Below are 21,250 nucleotides of genomic sequence, written 5' to 3' on the forward strand. Positions count from 1 at the left end.
ACTCATCCAACTACTGAGGTAACCCTTAATATGGGTCTTATACATGTGATGTAGTCTATTTGATGTGTATGTATATGTTTGTGATGTGCTGTACATCAAATCAATTGCATGTGCTCTATTGCTCGGAATTTGCTCTCAATTGATAATTGATAATACTGGAAGAAAAAGTACAACAAATTAAATATCTGTACGACCCTATGAATGATTGTATCAACCCAAAGTGGCCCCCTTACAAAAAATTGTAACCCTGCTCTATAGTAATATTACCTGCACTAATCAATGTTTTTATAAGGATGAATGAACCCACCTAAACCTGGGTTTAGAGAATTATGCAGATTGTTGATGTGTCCTTTTTAGGTCTCTCTGAAACAGAACAGTTGTGTAACGGCCTCACACACACACACACACTCCCAGGTCGGGGAGGCTGTTTTGTGAAAACACCTTGGGCTGAATGGCGTCTGTTAAAAGATGTTGACATATTTTCAGCAATCAACCATCAAACCCTGACCTGACTGGTTTCATGCCTCTCCCTGGCATCTTTCATCAGAGACCTCTTATCTTCTCTCCTGGTCCTCCCCTCCTGCCATTTCCAACAGCACCCTCCATCTCTCGCTCACTGCCCAAGATAAAGGAGAGGAGCGATGGAGAGACACACGACTCTGTGTCTGTGGAACAGTGTGTGTGTGTGTGTGTGTGTGCGCATACTGTACGTGTGAGCCAAGAGTAGCCTCCATAGTGCAGATAGCTCCTCACAGTGCTCTTGGCCTCCATACTGGGAAAGTCCTTTGGCATTGTGTTTCTTCACTGAGTAGGAACACAGAGTATATTTGGCATTGTGTCTGTTCACTGAGTGGGAACACTGAGAGTATATTTGGCATTGTGTCTTTTTGCTGAGTAAGAATACTGAGAGTATATTTGGCATTGTGTCTGTTCACTGAGTAGGAACACTGAGTATATTTGGCATTGTGTCTGTTCACTGAGTAGGAACACTGAGTGTATTTGGCATTGTGTCACAGGCGTCAAAGTGAGTAGACCAAGGTGCAGCGTGGAATATGTTCATCTTGAGTTTAATGAAGAAGAATGAACACTTACAAATTAAACAAAAAATTACAGCAGACAGTTCCGTCAGGTACTTATAACTAAACGGAAAACAACTACCCACAAAAAACAAAGGAAAAACAGGCTGCCTAAGTATGGCCTCCAATCAGAGACAACGATAGACACCTGCCTCTGATTGGAAACCATACCCGGCCAAAACATAGAATACAAAACATAGAATGCCCACCCACCTATCACACCCTGGCCAAGCTAAACAGGGAAAACACAGCTCTCCTAGATCAGAGCGTGACACATTGTGTCTTTTTGCTGAGTAAGAACACTGAGAGTATATTTGGCATTGTGTCTTTTTGCTGAGTAAGAACACTGAGAGTATATTTGGCATTGTGTCTGTTCACTGAGTAGGAACACTGAGAGTATATTTGGCATTGTGTCTGTTCACTGAGTAAGAACAGTGAGAGTATATTTGGCATTTTGTCTTTTTGCTAAGTAAGAACACTGAGATTATATTTGGCATTGTGTCTGTTCACTGAGTAAGAACAGTGAGAGTATATTTGGCATTTTGTCTTTTTGCTAAGTAAGAACACTGAGATTATATTTGGCATTGTGTCTGTTCACTGAGTAGGAACAGTGAGAGTATATTTGGCATTTTGTCTTTTTGCTGAGTAAGAACACTGAGAGTATATTTGGCATTGTGTCTGTTCACTGAGTAGGAACAGTGAGAGTATATTTGGCATTGTGTCTTTTTGCTGAGTAAGAACGCTGAGAGTATATTTGGCATTGTGTCTTTTTGCTGAGTTAGAACACAGAGTATATTTGGCATTGTGTCTTTTTGCTGAGTAAGAACGCTGAGAGTATATTTGGCATTGTGTCTTTTTGCTGAGTTAGAACACTGAGAGTATATTTGGCATTGTGTCTTTTTGCTGAGTTAGAACACTGAGAGTATATTTGGCATTGTGTCTTTTTGCTGAGTTAGAACACTGAGAGTATATTTGGCATTGTGTCTTTTTGCTGAGTTAGAACACTGAGAGTATATTTGGCATTGTGTCTTTTTGCTGAGTAAGAACACTGAGAGTATATTTGGCATTGCAGTGTTTCCCCTAGTATTTTTTTCAGCAGTGGTGGCAGAGTTTTTAAAAATGTATTATTTTCACCTAACCCTACCACCCCTCCCCTAATTCGTGGCAGATATATACATCTCCAATAAATGTGATGACACAGTGACTTTTTATTAATTTTTGTCTCTTTTGTCTCTCAGACAGATTAATACTATTCTATCTCTGACCTCTAACTGCTTCACTCTGACCTCTCAGACCTCATTTTGTCTCTGTCTCTCCAGAGATCTGAAATTGGATAACATCCTGCTGGACGCACATGGCCACTGTAAGCTGGCTGACTTTGGCATGTGTAAGGAGGGGATCCTCAACGGAGTCACCACCACCACTTTCTGCGGGACCCCTGACTACATCGCTCCTGAGGTAAACCTCAACCCTCCCTCTACCCACTACACTCTACCCACTAGCCTTCATCCTCTACCCTCCACCCTCTACCCTTCATCCTCTACCCACTACCCTCTACCCTTCATCCTCTACCCACTACCCTCTACCCACTACCCTTCATCTTCTACCCACTACCCTCCACCCTCTACCCTTCATCCTCTACCCACTACCCACTACCCTCTACCCTTCATCCTCTACCCACTACACTCTACCCACTACCCTCTACCCTCTACCCTTCATCCTCTACCCACTACCCTCTACCCTTCATCCTCTACCCACTACCCTCTACCCTCTACCCTCTACCCACTACCCTTCATCTTCTACCCACTACCCTCCACCCTCTACCCTTCATCTTCTACCCACTACCCTCTACCCACTACCCACTACCCTCTACCCTTCATCCTCTACCCACTACCCTCCACCCTCTACCCTTCATCTTCTACCCACTACCCTCTACCCACTACCCTCTACCCTCTACCCTTCATCCTCTACCCACTACCCTCCACCCTCTACCCTTCATCCTCTACCCACTACCCTCTACCCACTACCCTTCATCTTCTACCCACTACCCTCCACCCTCTACCCTTCATCCTCTACCCACTACCCACTACCCTCTACCCTTCATCCTCTACCCACTACACTCTACCCACTACCCACTACCCTCTACCCTTCATCCTCTACCCACTACACTCTACCCACTACCCACTACCCTCTACCCTTCATCCTCTACCCACTACCCTCTACCCTCTACCCTTCATCCTCTACCCACTACCCTCCACCCTTCATCCTCTACCCACTACCCTCTACCCACTACCCTTCATCCTCTACCCACTACCCTCTACCCACTACCCTTCATCTTCTACCCACTACCCTCTACCCTCTACCCTTCATCCTCTACCCACTACCCTTCATCCTCTACCCACTACCCTCCACCCTTCATCCTCTACCCACTACCCTCTACCCTCTACCCTTCATCCTCTACCCACTACCCTCCACCCTTCATCCTCTACCCACTACCCTCTACCCACTACCCTTCATCCTCTACCCACTACCCTCTACCCACTACCCTTCATCTTCTACCCACTACCCTCTACCCACTACCCTTCATCTTCTACCCACTACCCTCTACCCTCTACCCTTCATCCTCTACCCACTACCCTCTACCCACTACCCTTCATCTTCTACCCACTACCCTCTACCCACTACCCTTCATCCTCTACCCACTACCCTCTACCCACTACCCTTCATCCTCTACCCACTACCCTCCACCCTCTACCCTTCATCTTCTACCCACTACCCTCTACCCACTACCCTCTACCCTTCATCCTCTACCCACTACCCTCTACCCTCTACCCTTCATCCTCTACCCACTACACTCTACCCACTACCCACTACCCTCTACCCTTCATCCTCTACCCACTACCCTCTACCCACTACCCTTCATCTTCTACCCACTACCCTCCACCCTCTACCCTTCATCTTCTACCCACTACCCACTACCCTCTACCCTTCATCCTCTACCCTCTACACTCTACCCACTACCCTTCATCTTCTACCCACTACCCTCTACCCACTACCCTTCATCCTCTACCCACTACACTCTACCCTTCATCTTCTACCCACTACCCTCTACCCTTCATCTTCTACCCACTACCCTTCATCCTCTACCCACTACACTCTACCCACTACCCACTACCCTTCATCTTCTACCCACTACCCTCTACCCTTCATCTTCTACCCACTACCCTTCATCTTCTACCCACTACCCTCTACCCTTCATCCTCTACCCACTACCCTCTACCCACTACCCTTCATCCTCTACCCACTACCCTCCACCCTCTACCCTTCATCTTCTACCCACTACCCTCTACCCACTACCCTCTACCCTTCATCCTCTACCCACTACCCTCTACCCTCTACCCTTCATCCTCTACCCACTACACTCTACCCACTACCCACTACCCTCTACCCTTCATCCTCTACCCACTACCCTCTACCCACTACCCTTCATCCTCTACCCTCTACCCACTACACTTCATCTTCTACCCACTACCCTCCACCCTCTACCCTTCATTCTCTACCCATTACCCTTCATCTTCTACCCACTACCCTCCACCCTCTACCCTTCATTCTCTACCCATTACCCTTCATCTTCTACCCACTACCCTCTACCCACTACCCTTCATATTCTACCCACTACCCTCTACCCTTCATCCTCTACCCACTACCCTCTACCCACTACCCTTCATCTTCTACCCACTACCCTCTACCCACTACCCTTCATCTTCTACCCACTACCCTCTACCCACTACCCTTCATCTTCTACCCACTACCCTCTACCCACTACCCTTCATATTCTACCCACTACCCTCTACCCTTCATCCTCTACCCACTACCCTCTACCCACTACCCACTACCCTCTACCCACTACCCTTCATCTTCTACCCACTACCCTCTACCCACTACCCTTCATATTCTACCCACTACCCTCTACCCTTCATCCTCTACCCACTACCCTCTACCCACTACCCTCTACCCACTACCCTTCATATTCTACCCACTACCCTCTACCCTTCATCCTCTACCCACTACCCTCTACCCACTACCCTTCATATTCTACCCTCTACCCACTACCCTTCATCTTCTACCCACTACCCTCTACCCACTACCCTTCATCCTCTACCCACTACCCTCTACCCACTACCCTTCATCTTCTACCCACTACCCACTACCCTTCATCTTCTACCCACTACCCTCCACCCTCTACCCTTCATCCTCTACCCACTACCCTCTACTAACTACCATTCATTCTCTACACTCTACACTCTAACCTCTACCCACGACCATCTACCCACTACCCTCTACCCTCCACCCTCTACCCTCTACCCTCAACAGTCTGACAGTAAACCACCCATTCATCTGGGACAGTCTGACAGTAAACCACCCATTCATCTGGGACAGTCTGGCAGTAAACCACCCACTCATCTGGGACAGTCTGACAGTAAACCACCCATTCATCTGGGACAGTCTGGCAGTAAACCACCCATTCATATGGGACAGTCTGGCAGTAAACCACCCATTCATCTGGGACAGTCTGACAGTAAACCACCCATTCATCTGGGACAGTCTGACAGTAAACCACCCATTCATCTGGGACAGTCTGGCAGTAAACCACCCATTCATATGGGACAGTCTGACAGTAAACCACCCATTCATCTGGGACAGTCTGGCAGTAAACCACCCATTCATCTGGGACAGTCTGGCAGTAAACCACCCACTCACTTATCTGGGACAGTCTGACAGTAAACCACCCACTCACTTATCTGGGACAGTCTGGCAGTAAACCACCCATTCATCTGGGACAGTCTGGCAGTAAACCACCCATTCATCTGGGACAGTCTGGCAGTAAACCACCCATTCATCTGGGACAGTCTGACAGTAAACCACCCACTCACTTATCTGGGACAGTCTGGCAGTAAACCACCCATTCATCTGGGACAGTCTGGCAGTAAACCACCCATTCATATGGGACAGTCTGACAGTAAACCACCCATTCATCTGGGACAGTCTGGCAGTAAACCACCCATTCATCTGGGACAGTCTGGCAGTAAACCACCCATTCATCTGGGACAGTCTGGCAGTAAACCACCCACTCACTTATCTGGGACAGTCTGACAGTAAACCACCCACTCACTTATCTGGGACAGTCTGGCAGTAAACCACCCACTCACTTATCTGGGACAGTCTGGCAGTAAACCACCCATTCATATGGGACAGTCTGGCAGTAAACCACCCATTCATCTGGGACAGTCTGACAGTAAACCACCCATTCATCTGGGACAGTCTGACAGTAAACCACCCACTCACTTATCTGGGACAGTCTGACAGTAAACCACCCATTCATCTGGGACAGTCTGACAGTAAACCACCCATTCATCTGGGACAGTCTGGCAGTAAACCACCCACTCATCTGGGACAGTCTGACAGTAAACCACCCACTCACTTATCTGGGACAGTCTGGCAGTAAACCACCCATTCATCTGGGACAGTCTGACAGTAAACCACCCACTCACTTATCTGGGACAGTCTGACAGTAAACCACCCACTCACTTATCTGGGACAGTCTGGCAGTAAACCACCCACTCACTTATCTGGGACAGTCTGGCAGTAAACCACCCATTCATCTGGGACAGTCTGACAGTAAACCACCCATTCATCTGGGACAGTCTGACAGTAAACCACCCACTCACTTATCTGGGACAGTCTGACAGTAAACCACCCATTCATCTGGGACAGTCTGGCAGTAAACCACCCACTCATCTGGGACAGTCTGACAGTAAACCACCCACTCACTTATCTGGGACAGTCTGGCAGTAAACCACCCATTCATCTGGGACAGTCTGACAGTAAACCACCCACTCACTTATCTGGGACAGTCTGACAGTAAACCACCCATTCATCTGGGACAGTCTGACAGTAAACCACCCACTCACTTATCTGGGACAGTCTGACAGTAAACCACCCATTCATCTGGGACAGTCTGGCAGTAAACCACCCACTCATCTGGGACAGTCTGACAGTAAACCACCCACTCACTTATCTGGGACAGTCTGACAGTAAACCACCCATTCATCTGGGACAGTCTGACAGTAAACCACCCACTCACTTATCTGGGACAGTCTGACAGTAAACCACCCATTCATCTGGGACAGTCTGACAGTAAACCACCCACTCACTTATCTGGGACAGTCTGACAGTAAACCACCCATTCATCTGGGACAGTCTGACAGTAAACCACCCACTCACTTATCTGGGACAGTCTGACAGTACTCAACCATCAATTCCATAAGTTACTCTCTCACATGCTGTACTCTTTCATTAACTCAACTCTTTATCCTCTACTCTCTCACTGCTTCTCTCTCACAGTTTCATTAAACAAAGCTCACTCAATCACTCAAGAAATTACTCACTCAATCACTCAAGAAATTACTCACTCAATCACTCAAGAAATTACTCACTCAATCAATAAATTAGTCAATCAATCAATAAATTAGTCAATCAATCACTAAATTACTCAATCAATCAATAAATTACTCAATCAATCACTAAGTTACTCAATCAATCAAGAAATTACTGAATCAATCAAGAAATGACTCAATCAATCAATAAATTACTCAATCAATCAATAAATTACTCAATCAATCAATAAATTACTCAATCAATCACTAAATTTCTCAATCAATCAATAAATTACTCAATCAATCAATAAATTACTCAATCAATCAATCAAACTCATGTACTCATTTGTTCTACTCATTATCTCATTATATCATCCCTAATGAGCTGGTGTCACAAGTATTCTGTTCCCCCTTACTACCATATAAATCCTGCTGTAGTGTAGCTGGTGTTAGTGTTTCCTGTGCCCCTGTGTTTTTTAGATCCTAAAGGAGCTTTTGTATGAGATGGTGTTACATTGTTTCCTGTCCCCCTGTGTGTTTAGATCCTACAGGAGCTAGAATATGGCCCCTCTGTGGACTGGTGGGCTCTGGGGGTGCTTATGTACGAGATGATGGCGGGCCAGCCCCCCTTCGAGGCTGACAATGAGGATGACCTGTTTGAGTCCATTCTCCACGATGATGTCCTCTACCCAGTGTGGCTAAGCAAGGAGGCAGTCTCCATCCTGAAAGCGGTCAGTGACCTACAGTATATCTCCCTGTCCTAGTCTGCCTGTATCTCTAAACATCCCTCTTTGCTCTCCTTTTTATCTTCTCTTTCTTCATATCTTTCCCACTCCTTATTCCACTTGTTCTTTATCAGCCCCACTTTCCTCCCCACACCTTACCTTATTGTTGTCTCCTCCTCCTCTTCCTCCTCCTGCTGTCTCTCTCTCTCTCTCTCTCTGCCTGTCTCTGGTGAGGTAGTAAAGTGGTGTTCAGTGATTAGCAGAGTGAGGAGGAAGGATGAGCAGGGCTGGGTGGAGTTAGTTCAGAGAGCCAGAGTGGCTGTGCAGTGCTGTGTGGGCTGGGGAGAGAGGCCTGGGAGACGTTGCACTTCATGTGGGAAAAGAACAGCGTGTTTGTGTTCTCTGGTGGTTTCGGGGCTTGTGTAATCGCACAATCGGGGAGGCAGGGGTGGGCCGCCCCAGCATTCAGAGGGGTCCTCCTCTTCCAAGAACGAGGCCGGCTTTCTGTGTGTGTGTGCGTGGGGGGGGGGGTAATATTTGTTAGTGTCCTGTGCTTGTGTGTGGATGTGATTTACGTGCTTTTTCGTTTGTGTCCTGTTGGCTGTTGTGTATGGACATTGTGTAATTCTATATTTGTGTTTTAGTGTTGCAGGATATTCCTGTGAGTGTGTTAGTTTGTGTGTGTGTCCCAAGTTCCTGTGTGATCTTTTTTCCATCACAAGTCATGCGTTTACTTTGGCCGTCCCCTGCCTGTTTGCAAAGCCTTGTGGGAAAGCAGGCGTGCTTGCCTTGGACCGGCACGTGTCACTCTGTGACCAGTCTCACTGGTACTTTGGTCACATTACCCGGCCCAGAGGTCCTAATGGTTATATCTGACCACTAGATTCTTCAAATGACCACTGGTCTCTTAACGATGACCACAGAGCAGATCACTAAGACCACTCTGCACCACTTGACCGTCTGAACCCCTCACTCTTGCTCTTTCACCTCATTTCTCTCTTCTTAACATTTACTTCCTCGCGCCATGCTCCTAAGGGGGCCAAGAGGATTAAGTCAAGTACCTTTATTTCCCTTCCCCCTTCATTCATCTGCCTGTTTCCCTGTCCTGTAGTTCATGACGAAGAGTCCAAACAAGCGTCTGGGCTGTGTGATCACCCAGGGCTTGGAGGAAGCCATCAAGGTTCATCCCTTCTTCAAGGAGATCGACTGGGTTTTGCTGGAGCAGAAGAGGGTCAAACCACCCTTCAAACCTCGCATTGTGAGTTAGCACTTATAGCTCAGACCATGTAGGGTGAAGTTGCCTGTAAACGCTGATCTAGGGTCAGTTTAGCATTTTAAGGTTAGGATTGGGGGAGGGGAATCTGATTCTAGATCTGCACCTAGGGTAAACTTCACCATGGAGTGTGTCTGAACTCTTAGGGAACATACCGTACTGTATATTTTAGGGCCCTTACTGTTCCTCCCTCACCATTATTAACCTCTAACCTTCAACATGTAAATAAGTCGTAGACTTGTATGTGTTTATCCTCTATTATGCTTATTCAAGTGTATACTTAAGCAATAACGCACAAGGGGGTGTGGTATATGGCCAATATACCACGGCTAAGGGCTGTTCTTAAGCAAAGCGGAGTGCCTGGATACAGCCCTTGCCGTGGTATATTGCCTATATACCACAATCTCCCGAGGTGCCTTATTGCTATTATAAACTGGTTACCAACATAATTAGAGCAGTAAAATAAATATTTTGTCATGCCCGTGGTATGATTGCTATTGATGTCTTATTTTTGTTTACAATTCTATACATTTTGCTTTCAATTGTTTTTTTTTTATTTCAACATCCATTATTTCACCCGTCCTCGAAAATATAATGTTAACATTCTCAACCTAATTTTTCATGTTCACAATTTATTTTATTTTGAATTCAATACATATGGCGTGAAATTGACCCCATATAGGATCTTAATTTGATCACCTTGTTGCAGCAGAACTTTCCTGCAATGCAGGACGTTATTTACTTGTAGTGTATTTTAGGTTTTAAAAGGCTTCTGAAGTTTGTAATTTCCACTTTGAAATTTCAGACTTGAATTACGCTTAAGATGTTTTTAATTTTTTTATCCCTACAAAAAGGGTCTATTAATTATAATCCACACAATAATTCACATTTCCTGCTGTAGAAAACTGGCTTAAGTTACGATCCTACATCTGTATCCAAGCATCAGTATTCCTGTGTGGGTATAGTGTAAAGATAGAGAGCTGCAGAATGGAGCTGCGGAATGGGCTGGGTATGAGGGGGTATGAAATGCCTGAAGGGGTGGGATGGGAAGGGTCCGTCCTGTTCCCATGTACACAGAGAGGGGGCGACGAGCACGTCAACAATCACACAACGTGAATGAGAGAACTGGGGGCATGAAAGAGAGGTTCTGTGATGTGATTACTCCATCCATGTCTATTATGTCAATCAGCCTTGTTTTATAATGACTTTATCAAGGAAACACAAACAGTCAATCCGCGTGTGACACTAATTCACTAGTAATAACACTATGACTGTCTTTATAAATGTTTTCAGAGATCTAATTTGGTAGTCATCATCCTGTTTTTCCTTACTATCTGACCCTCCTGCTTCCCTTCCTTCCTGCTCCTGTACAGAAAACCAAAAGGGACGTGAACAACTTTGACCAGGACTTCACTCGCGAGGAGCCTGTCCTCACCCCTGTAGAAGACGCCATTATTAAGCAGATCAACCAAGACGAGTTCAAGGGTTTCTCCTACTTTGGAGGGGAGGAGACTCTGTCCTAAGGCCTGCACACACACACACACACACAGAGATGCTGTCCGCCTCATCCTTGTGTTTATGCACACACACCAACACACACACATGCATGTATAGACACACATACATCTATATGCAGAAACACTGACATACACACTCGCATTCACGAACACACATACATACATATATTCTCACATACAGACATCCAGAAATATACTGTACAATACACACAGAGTGAATTATTACATTCACACACTCATACAACACTCCGGCCATTAGGGCCTCTGATTAGTAATAACTCCAAAACTTAAACCTGATCATCTACAGCGCTGTACCAGTATATTTTTCTGTCTGTCCATCAGTGCATGTTTTCTATGTTAAAAACCAATGTAATTCAACAGTAGGTCATATAGGAAGCCCATCTGCTTTATTATCAAGTTCCTATTGGCTGGTCCAGATCACTCCTGATCCAATCAGAGCGGTAAAAAAAAAAGAACTCATTGTGGTGGTGGGTGGCCAATGGATTGGCCTCCTGAGACTGAATATAGCCTGGCCCTTGGCCCGGGCTGATAACAGTGATGAAAGCTCCTCACAGTCCTGCCCCAGATTATGTCACAAGGCCCTTTCCAGTGGACTATGAAATGAACAGGGAATGTTTGTGGGACGGTGTCAACTTTATGTGTATATAAGGATTAAAAGGTCAGGGGTTATGTGTGCTTTGGGCAGGGGTCTTGTTCCACATGGTCTTCGTACGATAGGTCATACTTTCAACTGGTTCATCAAATATCCTAGTTCCTCAGTGAGTATATGACACTGAAACGATGATATTATTATATTAATCTGTAATTTCTCAAGCTGTCCTTTAAGTCTTTCGATGTACTAGAATCTCCTCCTCCTCTGTCGTGTTTGAATGCGAAAAACCAAATCCTTAGAACCAATGATTGTATTTAAAAAAGCTACAAACCGATTGGTTCACAGTATCAATAAAAAAGAGAAGCCTGTAACTATTGATACTTTGTCAAAGTTTCCTCAAGATCAAAACGACGGCAGAATTAGAATGAGTCCATGTATAGTACATCAAATGCCTTTTGTGTGTAACTGCGAACCAGTTATGTGTTGTAGATATGCCCACAGTGTTATGGTAGTCTAGATTCATATGCTCCAAATGAATGCCATGGGTTTCAATGTGGAAGAATGTGCTTGCATGCATGAGTGATCGTGGGGATACAACTGAATGTATCGCGTCTGTTTGCGTGCACGTGTGTGTGTCAGTTAGTATACTGCACGTATGTTAGTTTGTGCGAGTCTGGTTTTTGCGTGTGCGATATAGGCAGTGGGTTCATGAGAATGGCCCTTTTGAAGCTTTTACATTTCATTGGGTCAGTTTTATTTCATTGTGTGTTTTATTTCATTATGTTTGATTTGTCGTGATTTTACTGGATTGTCTTGTTGCTCAGCGTCTGAAATCCTGGATTTCCCTGCTATGCAACAAGACTCACAATCATGTGGGTGAAGGCATCACCAGACAGCCGTGTCTTTCCCTCTGTACAGACCACCTTGTATATAGAAGCCTGTGGACTTCTTGGAGAAATAGAGGTATCATCCTTTGCATGGTCATGCATATGATGTTATTGTGTATTACTAGAATATGAAAAAGTTACAATGTCCATGTGCAATATTCTGTGTATGTTTCTGTCTGTTTTTGCTTTCCTTTTCTTTCTTGCCGGGTGTCTTCACTGTTCTTCCCTCCACTGACTCTTTGCTATTGCGGTCTGTTTGGTTCTTACAGTATATGCATGGCTGTTTTCATTTGCCTGTCCTCAACTCAGTTGATAGCCATGTCTATGTGCTTCCTTCAGAATGCTCCATCAAACCACCTCACCACCGCCATTCCCTGCCCTCTCTCCTTACCTCTCTTTGAAAAGGTCAACATTTCCTATAGCATATCCCTTTAAAACATCAATTTAACCAAAGGTAGCAAAGCTATCGGATTAATTTATCTTATGGAAACCATTGACCTTCTTAATGCACTTATGCCTAAACTCTCTGGCTAATATATGGTATTATTGTAGGCCTTCACAGAATCAAGGTAAAGTCCAATCTACTGTCAAATTCTATCAGTAGACCACAAAAGTAACAATTTTGGAGTAGAAACTTTAAAGTAACGTTTGAAATTTGGAGTCATAATAGTAGGACTATTTGCAATTGAAGAGGCAGTGGTGGCACTGTGGTAGTGAAAGTAGCAATACTGTAGAAGTATCCGTAGCATTTGTTATTGTAGTAGTAGTTTTAGTAGTAGTAGTTTAAGTAGTGTAGATGTAGTATTATTAGTAGCATGTATAACAGTGCTAGCTCCACTAGCAGTAGCAGTTATGGTATGGGGAGCAGGAGTAACTGTAGCAACAGTGGTAGTAACAGTAATAGTGGACAGTATCATAGCATCAACTGTCAAAGCAATACTGATCAAGCAGTATTTTAATGGCTTTAAACATGCCTCTCATACTAGATCCTGAAAAGATGTAGGCACGGGTGTCAATTAATCACATGATCCCCCTCTGTTACCCAGTTAGTGCATAGCAACATGAGAACCGTGTTAAAGGATCTGAAGGTGAAGAGGACATTTGACAGTTTTTTAGGATTTAACCATTACCGTACTTGTCTCCCCTCGTATAGCTCATATCTACCCTCTTGTCTCTCTGTCTGTATCATGTCCTTTAATTTAATTTACCTGTCTCTTTGGTTTACAGTATCTGTGTTTTGTCTGTGCTTCTTGATGTTAGGCCTCTTATGTTTGTGTTTGTGTTTTGTAAGATGGCGGATCCCTGTCCTACTCCGACCCATAAGGATGGTGGCCCTAGAGATCCAAAATCCTCCATGCCAAATGCTAACTCCAATTTTCCATCCTCCTTCTTTTAATTTGACTTTTTAAACTGTTTGTAATAGGAAGAAGAAAAAAACAGCACATAGGAAACCCATTTGGTCTGTTGTAAAGTCATTGAAGCAGTAACGCTCAATAAGTATAATATACTGTACATGGCTGGAGAAGTACCTCTTAAATTGTGTGTAAAAATATGTCTGGCTGAGTATTATGTATTTTTTTTACATACAGTAGAATAAAACATACAGACATATGCATTATATTACTGTATGTACCTCTATACATTTAGGGTCGGTTTCCCGGACCCAAATTACGACTACTTCTGGGCTAAAAAGCATGTTCAATAAAGAATATCTATTGAAATTGCTTTTTAAACCAGGACAAGGCTTATTCTGGGTCTGGGAAACCGGATTTAATTTTTGGTTTCTGTATTGTGAAGCTTTATATGTACAATTTGTCACCTGACTGATGTTTTATTTTGAATTCCTTTGCCATTTATTAGTGTTATGTCATTGTAAGCATTTTGCTGTGTGCCAAATGTACTGTATTCTAAAGGATGTGAATGTGTATTGTTTGTTTTTGGAACCTATTAAATATGATGATGTCAAAACAAATAGTGGGTTTGCTTATTTTAGGGCTAATTTATGTTCAGTGTTAATCAATATTGACTATATGTATGCAGGGCTCCCTTGCAAAAGAGACCTTGGTTCCAATGGGACTCCATGGTAAAATAAAGGTTTAAAAAAATCTCTCTATGCAACACTGTTTACATTGCCAGGGTTGAATGCATATAGAGAACTGTCCAGTGTCCATAACTGACAACTGTTGGAATGTACTCTGAGATATGCACTGCTAAAATGGTTCCACGATGTGCCATTAATCATTGACTGATGTTCCACATTTGGGTATTCTTCCCTTTCAAAGCAAACATTGCATTCCCTGCTAGTGTCATGGAAACTGATAAAATATCTAGACAATATCTAGAGGGAAAAAACAACAGAAGATACCTATTATCACACATTATGAACTATAAACACCAGTGTTGGACTACTGGGCCATAACTTTGACATTGCTGTTATTGTTATCAATGACAATGTACAGCAACTGTTAAAGTCAAACACAGTTCAGCTACTCGATTAGGGCTCTATCTCTGATCGATGTCTCACAGGTGATAATTCATCCATAATCACCATAGCTACATTATTCATAATCACCCTATTAGGGTACAGATATACAATATATATACAAAAGTCTTTGGACACCCCTTCAAATTAGTGGATTTGGCTAATTCAGCTACACCTGTTGCTGAAATGTTTATAAAATCGAGCACACAGCCATTCAATCTCCATACACAAACATTGGCAGTAGAATTGCCCTACTGAAGAGCTCAGTGACTTTCAACGTGGCACTGTCATAGGATGCCACCTTTCCAACAAGTCAGTTCATCAACTTTCTGCCCTGTTAGAGCTGCCCCTGTCAACTGTAAGTGCTCTTATTGTGAAGTGGAAACATCTAGGAGCAACAACGGCTCAGCCACAAAGTGGTAGGCCACACAAGCTCATAGAACGGGATCGCTGAGTGCTGAAGCTCGTAGCACGTAAAAATTGTCTGTCCTCAGTTGCAACACTCACTACCAAGTTACAAACTGCCTCTGGAAGCAACTTCAGCACAAGAACTGTTCGTCGGGAGCTTCCTGAAATGGGTTTCCATGGCCGAGCAGCCACACACAATCCTAAGATCACCATGCGCAATGCCAAGCGTCGGCTGGAGTGATGTAAAGTTTGCTGCCATTGGACTCTGCAGCAGTGGAAACATGTTCTTTGGAGTGATGAATCACGCTTCACCATCTGGCAGTCTGACGGACGAATCTGGGTTGGCGGATGCCAGGAGAACACTACCTGCCTCAATACATAGTGCCAACTGTAAAGTTTGGTGGAAGAGGAATCATTGCCTGGGGCTGTTTTTCATGGTTTGGGTTAGGCCCCTTAGTTCCAGTGAAGGGAAATCAACGCTACAGCATACAATCACATTATAGAGGATTCTGTGCTTCCAACTTTCCTGTTTCAGCATGACAATGCCCCCATGCACAAAGCGAGGTCCATACAGAAATGGTCGAGATCAGTGTGGAAGAACTTGACTGGCCTGCTCAGAGCCCTGACTTCAACCCCATTGAACACCATTGGGATGAATTGGAACGCCGACTGTGAGCCAGACCTAATCGCCCAACATCAGTGCCCGACCTCACTAATGCCCTTGTGGCCGAATGGAGTCTCTGCAGCAATGTTCCAACATCTAGTGGAAAGCCTTCCTAGAAGAGTGGGCTGTTACAGCAGCAAAGGGGGGACCAACTCCATATTAATGGCAATGATTTTGGAATGAGATGTTCAACGAGCAGGTGTCCACATACTTTTGGTCATGTAGTGAAGGTCACTACAATGCTATTTACAGAACAGTTGATGTGTGTCGAACGCATTGAACACGTTGACAGCCTCCTCTCCCCCTCACAATGGAGAGGAGAAGAGTGCATTTTAAGTTATATTTTGATCATAATTATACTATCCCATAATCATACCATTATAATCATATCCCCTAACTGGGACAAGAAAATATTTATTTAAATTACAAATTCACAGTAGTTTGAGCCCCTGACTGAGGCCTATGCCGAAACGCGTCAGAGTTTTAAAATCTTATTCCATTGAACATGCCATAAAAATGCAGGCATTTTTTATTATTTGAAGAGTCCCTTGATCCTCCTTGTTTTTTTTATTACCACTTAACCCCTTTACCAAAGAGCACCTTCTATCTACAAAGATCTACTGTTTTATATGTTAGCACCACTTCCCTTCCTTTCTGCATGATTCATCAAATACAGTATTTGAGAAGGATGGCAGCTTGTATATTAGTTATTATGGGTCACTTTGACCCAGTGGGGTCTAACTCAACAGATTGCTTACTGAAAGCAGTCAGTGAACCTTCAGTTTACTTGTTTAATACTTGAGATGAATAATTTTTATCAAAAAGCTGTTTACAAGGGCAGTCCGATCCTGATCTTTTATTCACTAATTGTTATTTTGACTAATCAGATCAGCTCTTTTGCCAATAATTGTAAACAAAACATGCTCAGTGTGGTTAATCCACCAATAATTAAACACTTCAAGGGAAAAAGATGTGAGTTTCTTGGTAATGTTTATGTCAGAATGTCAGATTCACTGCAGCCCATCCAATCCATTCATTTGGCCAAAGAGGAGATGATGCAGAACATATTGCATTTAATAAGTGACCTTAAGATCATGTGAAATTTCCAAAATGTGAAATAAATGTGACAAGATGTGTCTGGAGTTTGATAAACGTCATTGGCACTTGGATTGGAACCAGTGCTATGGTCAGAGGATATGAAAATAGAGCTCTTTGGCCACGCATACCAGTGGTGGGTTTGGTGTTGAAAAACAGAAGCATATCTATGCACAAAAGTACCTCATACTTACGGTAAAATATGGTGGTGGATCTTCAATGTTATGGGGCTATTTTGCTTCCACTGGTCCTGAGCTCCTTGTTAAAGTCAATGGCATCATGAAATTTACCAAGTAACAGGACATTTTAGCCAAAAACCTGGTTGCCTCTGCCAGGAGGCTGAAACTTGGCTGCAAGTGAAAATCCACAAAGAAATGGTTAATTGACGACAAAATCAACTTGCAATGGCCATCTCAGTCTCCGGACTTAAACCCCATTGAAGACCTGTGGTTTGAATAGAAGAGGGCAGTCCATAACAGCAGATGAAGGATATCAAGGATCTGGAAAGATTTTGAATGGAGGAGTGGTCTCAGCTCCCTCCCAGTGTATTCTCCAATCTCATGAAACATTTAGAAAAAGGCTCAGTGTCTCTATCCTCACAAGAGGAGGGTGCTGGAGTATTGAAAAGAGGGGTGCCAATAATTTTGACCCCTGTCTTTTTTAGATTTCATTTATTAGTTTTGAAACAAAATATCTTCCTCTGAGCAATTGTATTAGTATAAAACATAATTCCCCATTTTTTGCATACAATATAGCTCAGGATTTGTATTATTTATTTAATAAAGTCTTTTTTGATCATCTTTATTAAAGGTGTCAATAATTGTGGACTTGACTGTATATCACACGTGAAATGTCAACAACAACAAAAATTGTGAAACGTCTTCTTCAACATTTGGGAATGGCTAAACAAGCAACAGTTATCTGAGGATAGACTCAAACTGTTATTTCTTCAGAAAAGGCATTTTTAGTAGATCTATCTTTAAAGATAGCAAAGACTCATGTGAACTCTGAATGCCCCATTGGCTGGCATGAATGACAGTCGTGTGTTTTTCTGTTGCCATCACCATACAAGCACATGAACAGATGAATTGTTGGGATGGTTGACATAATTATCTGCTCAATGCAAGGCCGTAAATTAACCTACCTACAGTTGAAGTCGGAAGTTTACATACACCTTAGCCAAATATATTTAAACTCAGTTTTTCACAATTCCTGACATTTAATCCTCGTAAAATTTCCCTGTCTTACGTCAGTTTGGATCACCACTTTATTTTAAGAATGTGAAATGTCAGAATAATAGTAGAGAGAATTATTTATTTCAGCTTTTATTTCTTTCATCACATTCCCAGTGGGTCAGAAGTTTACATACACTCAATTAGTATTTGGTAATATTGCCTTTAAATTGTTTAACTTGGGTCAAACGTTTCAGGTAACCTTCCACAAGCTTCCCACAATAAGTTGGGTGAATTTTGGCCTATTACTCCTGACAGAGCTGTTGTAACTGAGTCAGGTTTGTAGGCCTCCTTGCTCGCACATGCTTTTTCAGTTCTGCCCACAATTTTCTATAGGATTGAGGTCAGGGCTTTATGATGGCCACTCCAATACCTTGACTTTGTTGTACTTAAGCCATTTTGCCACAACTTTGGAAGTATGCTTGGGGTCATTGTCCATTTGGAAGACCCATTTGCGACAAAGCTTTAACTTCCTGACTGAAGTCTTGAGATGTTGCTTCAATATATCCACATAATTTTCCTGCCTCATGATGCCATCTATTTTGTGAAGTTCACCAGTCCCTCCTGCAGCAAAGCACAATCACAACATGATGCTGCCACCCCCGTGCTTCACGGTTGGGATGGTGTTCTTCGGCTTGCAAGCATCCCCCTTTTCCCTCCAAACATAACGATGGTCATTATGGCCAAACAGTTCTGTTTTTGTTTCATCAGACCAGAGGACATTTCTCCAAAAGGTACAATCTTTGTCCCCATGTGCAGTTGCAAACTGTAGTCTGGCTTTTTTAATGTCGGTTTTGGAGCAGTGGCTTCTTCCTTGCTGAGCGGCCTTTCAGGTTATGTCGATATAGGACTCGTTTTACTGTGGATATAGATACTTTTGTATCCTGCTTCCTCCAGCATCTTCACAAGGTCCTTTGCTGCTGTTCTGGGATTGATTTGCACTTTTTGCACCAAAGTACGTTCATCTCTAGGATACAGAACGCGTCTCCTTCCTGAGCGGTATGCCGACTGCGTGGTCCCGTGGTGTTTATACTTGCGCACTATTGTTTGTACAGATGCACGTGGTACATTCAGGCATTTGAAAATTGCTCCAAAGGATGAACCAGACTTGTGGAGGTCTACCATTTCTTTCTGAGGTCTTGGCTGATTTCTTTTGATTTTCCCATGATGTCAAGCAAAGAGGCAGTGAGTTTGTAGGTAGGCCTTGAAATACATGCACAGGTACACCTCCAATTGACTCAAATGATGTCAATTAGCCTACCAGAAGCTTCTAGAACCATGACATCATTTTCTGGAATTTTCCAAGCTGTTTAAAGGCACAGTCAACTTAGTGTATGTAAACTTCTGACCCACTGGAATTGTGATACAGTGAATTATAAGTGAAATAATCTGTCTATAAACAATTGTTAGAAAAATTACTTGTGTCATGCACAATGTGGTTTGTCCTAACCGACTTGCCAAAACTATAGTTTGTTAACAAGAAATTTGTGGAGTGGTTAAAATACGAGTTTTAATGACTCCAACCTAAGTGTATGTAAACTTCCGACTTCAACTGTACTTACACAACATACAAGGGCAAGTCAACTCAAAGGTGTAGGCTACCGTATGTAGGCCTACAGGGACTGAACGACAGCATAAAACAACGAAACCATCAGAGTAGTGGGTGGGGATATTTAAGGCGGTTCTACACAGCATTTTCACCAATCACTGCGGTCAGATTGACGCGTGAGCGGCTGTCAACGGGCCAGCTGAGCGCAGAAGAGTGAACAGCGAACTGGGCTAGAAGTTCAGCAGACCAGCACAACCAACGCAAGGAAACTTTGACAGCGGACCCTATTTTATCCAACTTCTAAAGCATTTGTAGGCTAAAGGTTGTGGATTGTAGGCCTACCTTTGGTGAATCGGTGAATAGGCTGTACAATCCTTGGCAGTGTTCTGAGACTGTACAGCTGCCTACTGCTTCTGAAAGACAACTTGCATCTGAAATGGACTGTGCGTAAAGAGCAGAGAAATTACATCATCTCGATTTGACTTTCAATATTCTTCATTGTGTATGTTATCTGTTACTTGAAAATTGTTGCGTAAGTGGACTGATTCGGACTTTCGGGGAAATTCCATTTGTCACTGAACTTTGCAAAAGAAAACATGACGGCTGATAAGGACAAGAAAAGGTAAAGTAGATTTGTTTTAGATTTATTGTTTGGCCTATTTGTTCTTAGATGTATACATTTGATAAGAAATGATCATGTTAAACCTACAATCAACACGTTAAATGGTAGGCCTAGTAAGCGATTTTCCTCGCAAACTATGAGTGACATTTCGCCGAAAATGTGCAGCTCGGAGACCTGTTGCCCTTTAATAAAAGGCGCGCTGTGCTTTATAGGGTATATTATTAGAATAAAGTGTTCCTTATTGAACTAAAAAGGGTTCTATCACTTGCTACATATATGGAACCACAAAAAGTTCTATATATAGAACCATTTATAGGGTTCTTTGATCGCAACCGTAGAGGTTATTCTTCACTGAACCAAAATGGTTCTATATAGAACCTTGCATGGTGCCATTTATTAATTATACTAATATTAAATAGTAATATTTTGAGCTAAGAATATTATTTAATAAACAATTCAATAATGGTCAAAAGAATACCAGCATAGTTTTTAGAATGTATTGTCATTATATGCAAACATAGTTTGGAAATATGCACTGATAGCCAGGGAGGAATCTCTTTGTTTGAATGATGGGCCAGGTTAACACTGGCTGACTTCTTTACAACACAATAATACGACCCGGCGCCAGGATAAAGTTACTAAAGGGGCTCTTGAAATCGCCGAGATTGTA

At 43.2% G+C, this 21,250-nt stretch overlaps 2 protein-coding genes across 4 annotated transcripts in view; both read left to right on the forward strand.

Moving 5' to 3' along the window:
* The window catches only part of LOC115201530 (protein kinase C epsilon type), a 150,908-nt gene extending 136,408 nt beyond the window's left edge, over positions 1 to 14,500 (forward strand). For both annotated transcript variants that reach the window (XM_029765234.1, XM_029765235.1), the window contains 4 exons: positions 2,396 to 2,534; positions 8,056 to 8,244; positions 9,350 to 9,496; positions 10,885 to 14,500. In XM_029765234.1, the coding sequence (XP_029621094.1) occupies positions 2,396 to 2,534; positions 8,056 to 8,244; positions 9,350 to 9,496; positions 10,885 to 11,034 (625 nt within the window). In that variant the 3' untranslated portion in view covers positions 11,035 to 14,500. The remainder of the gene's footprint in view (positions 1 to 2,395; positions 2,535 to 8,055; positions 8,245 to 9,349; positions 9,497 to 10,884) is intronic.
* A 5,640-nt stretch (positions 14,501 to 20,140) lies between these two features.
* The window catches only part of LOC115201531 (endothelial PAS domain-containing protein 1), a 54,140-nt gene continuing 53,030 nt past the window's right edge, over positions 20,141 to 21,250 (forward strand). For both annotated transcript variants that reach the window (XM_029765236.1, XM_029765237.1), the window contains exon 1: positions 20,141 to 20,580. In XM_029765236.1, coding sequence (XP_029621096.1) covers positions 20,555 to 20,580 — 26 coding nt within the window. In that variant the 5' untranslated portion in view covers positions 20,141 to 20,554. The remainder of the gene's footprint in view (positions 20,581 to 21,250) is intronic.

This window comes from Salmo trutta, chromosome 10, assembly GCF_901001165.1.
Source record: "Salmo trutta chromosome 10, fSalTru1.1, whole genome shotgun sequence".
In the NCBI taxonomy this organism is placed as follows: Eukaryota; Metazoa; Chordata; class Actinopteri; order Salmoniformes; family Salmonidae; genus Salmo; species Salmo trutta.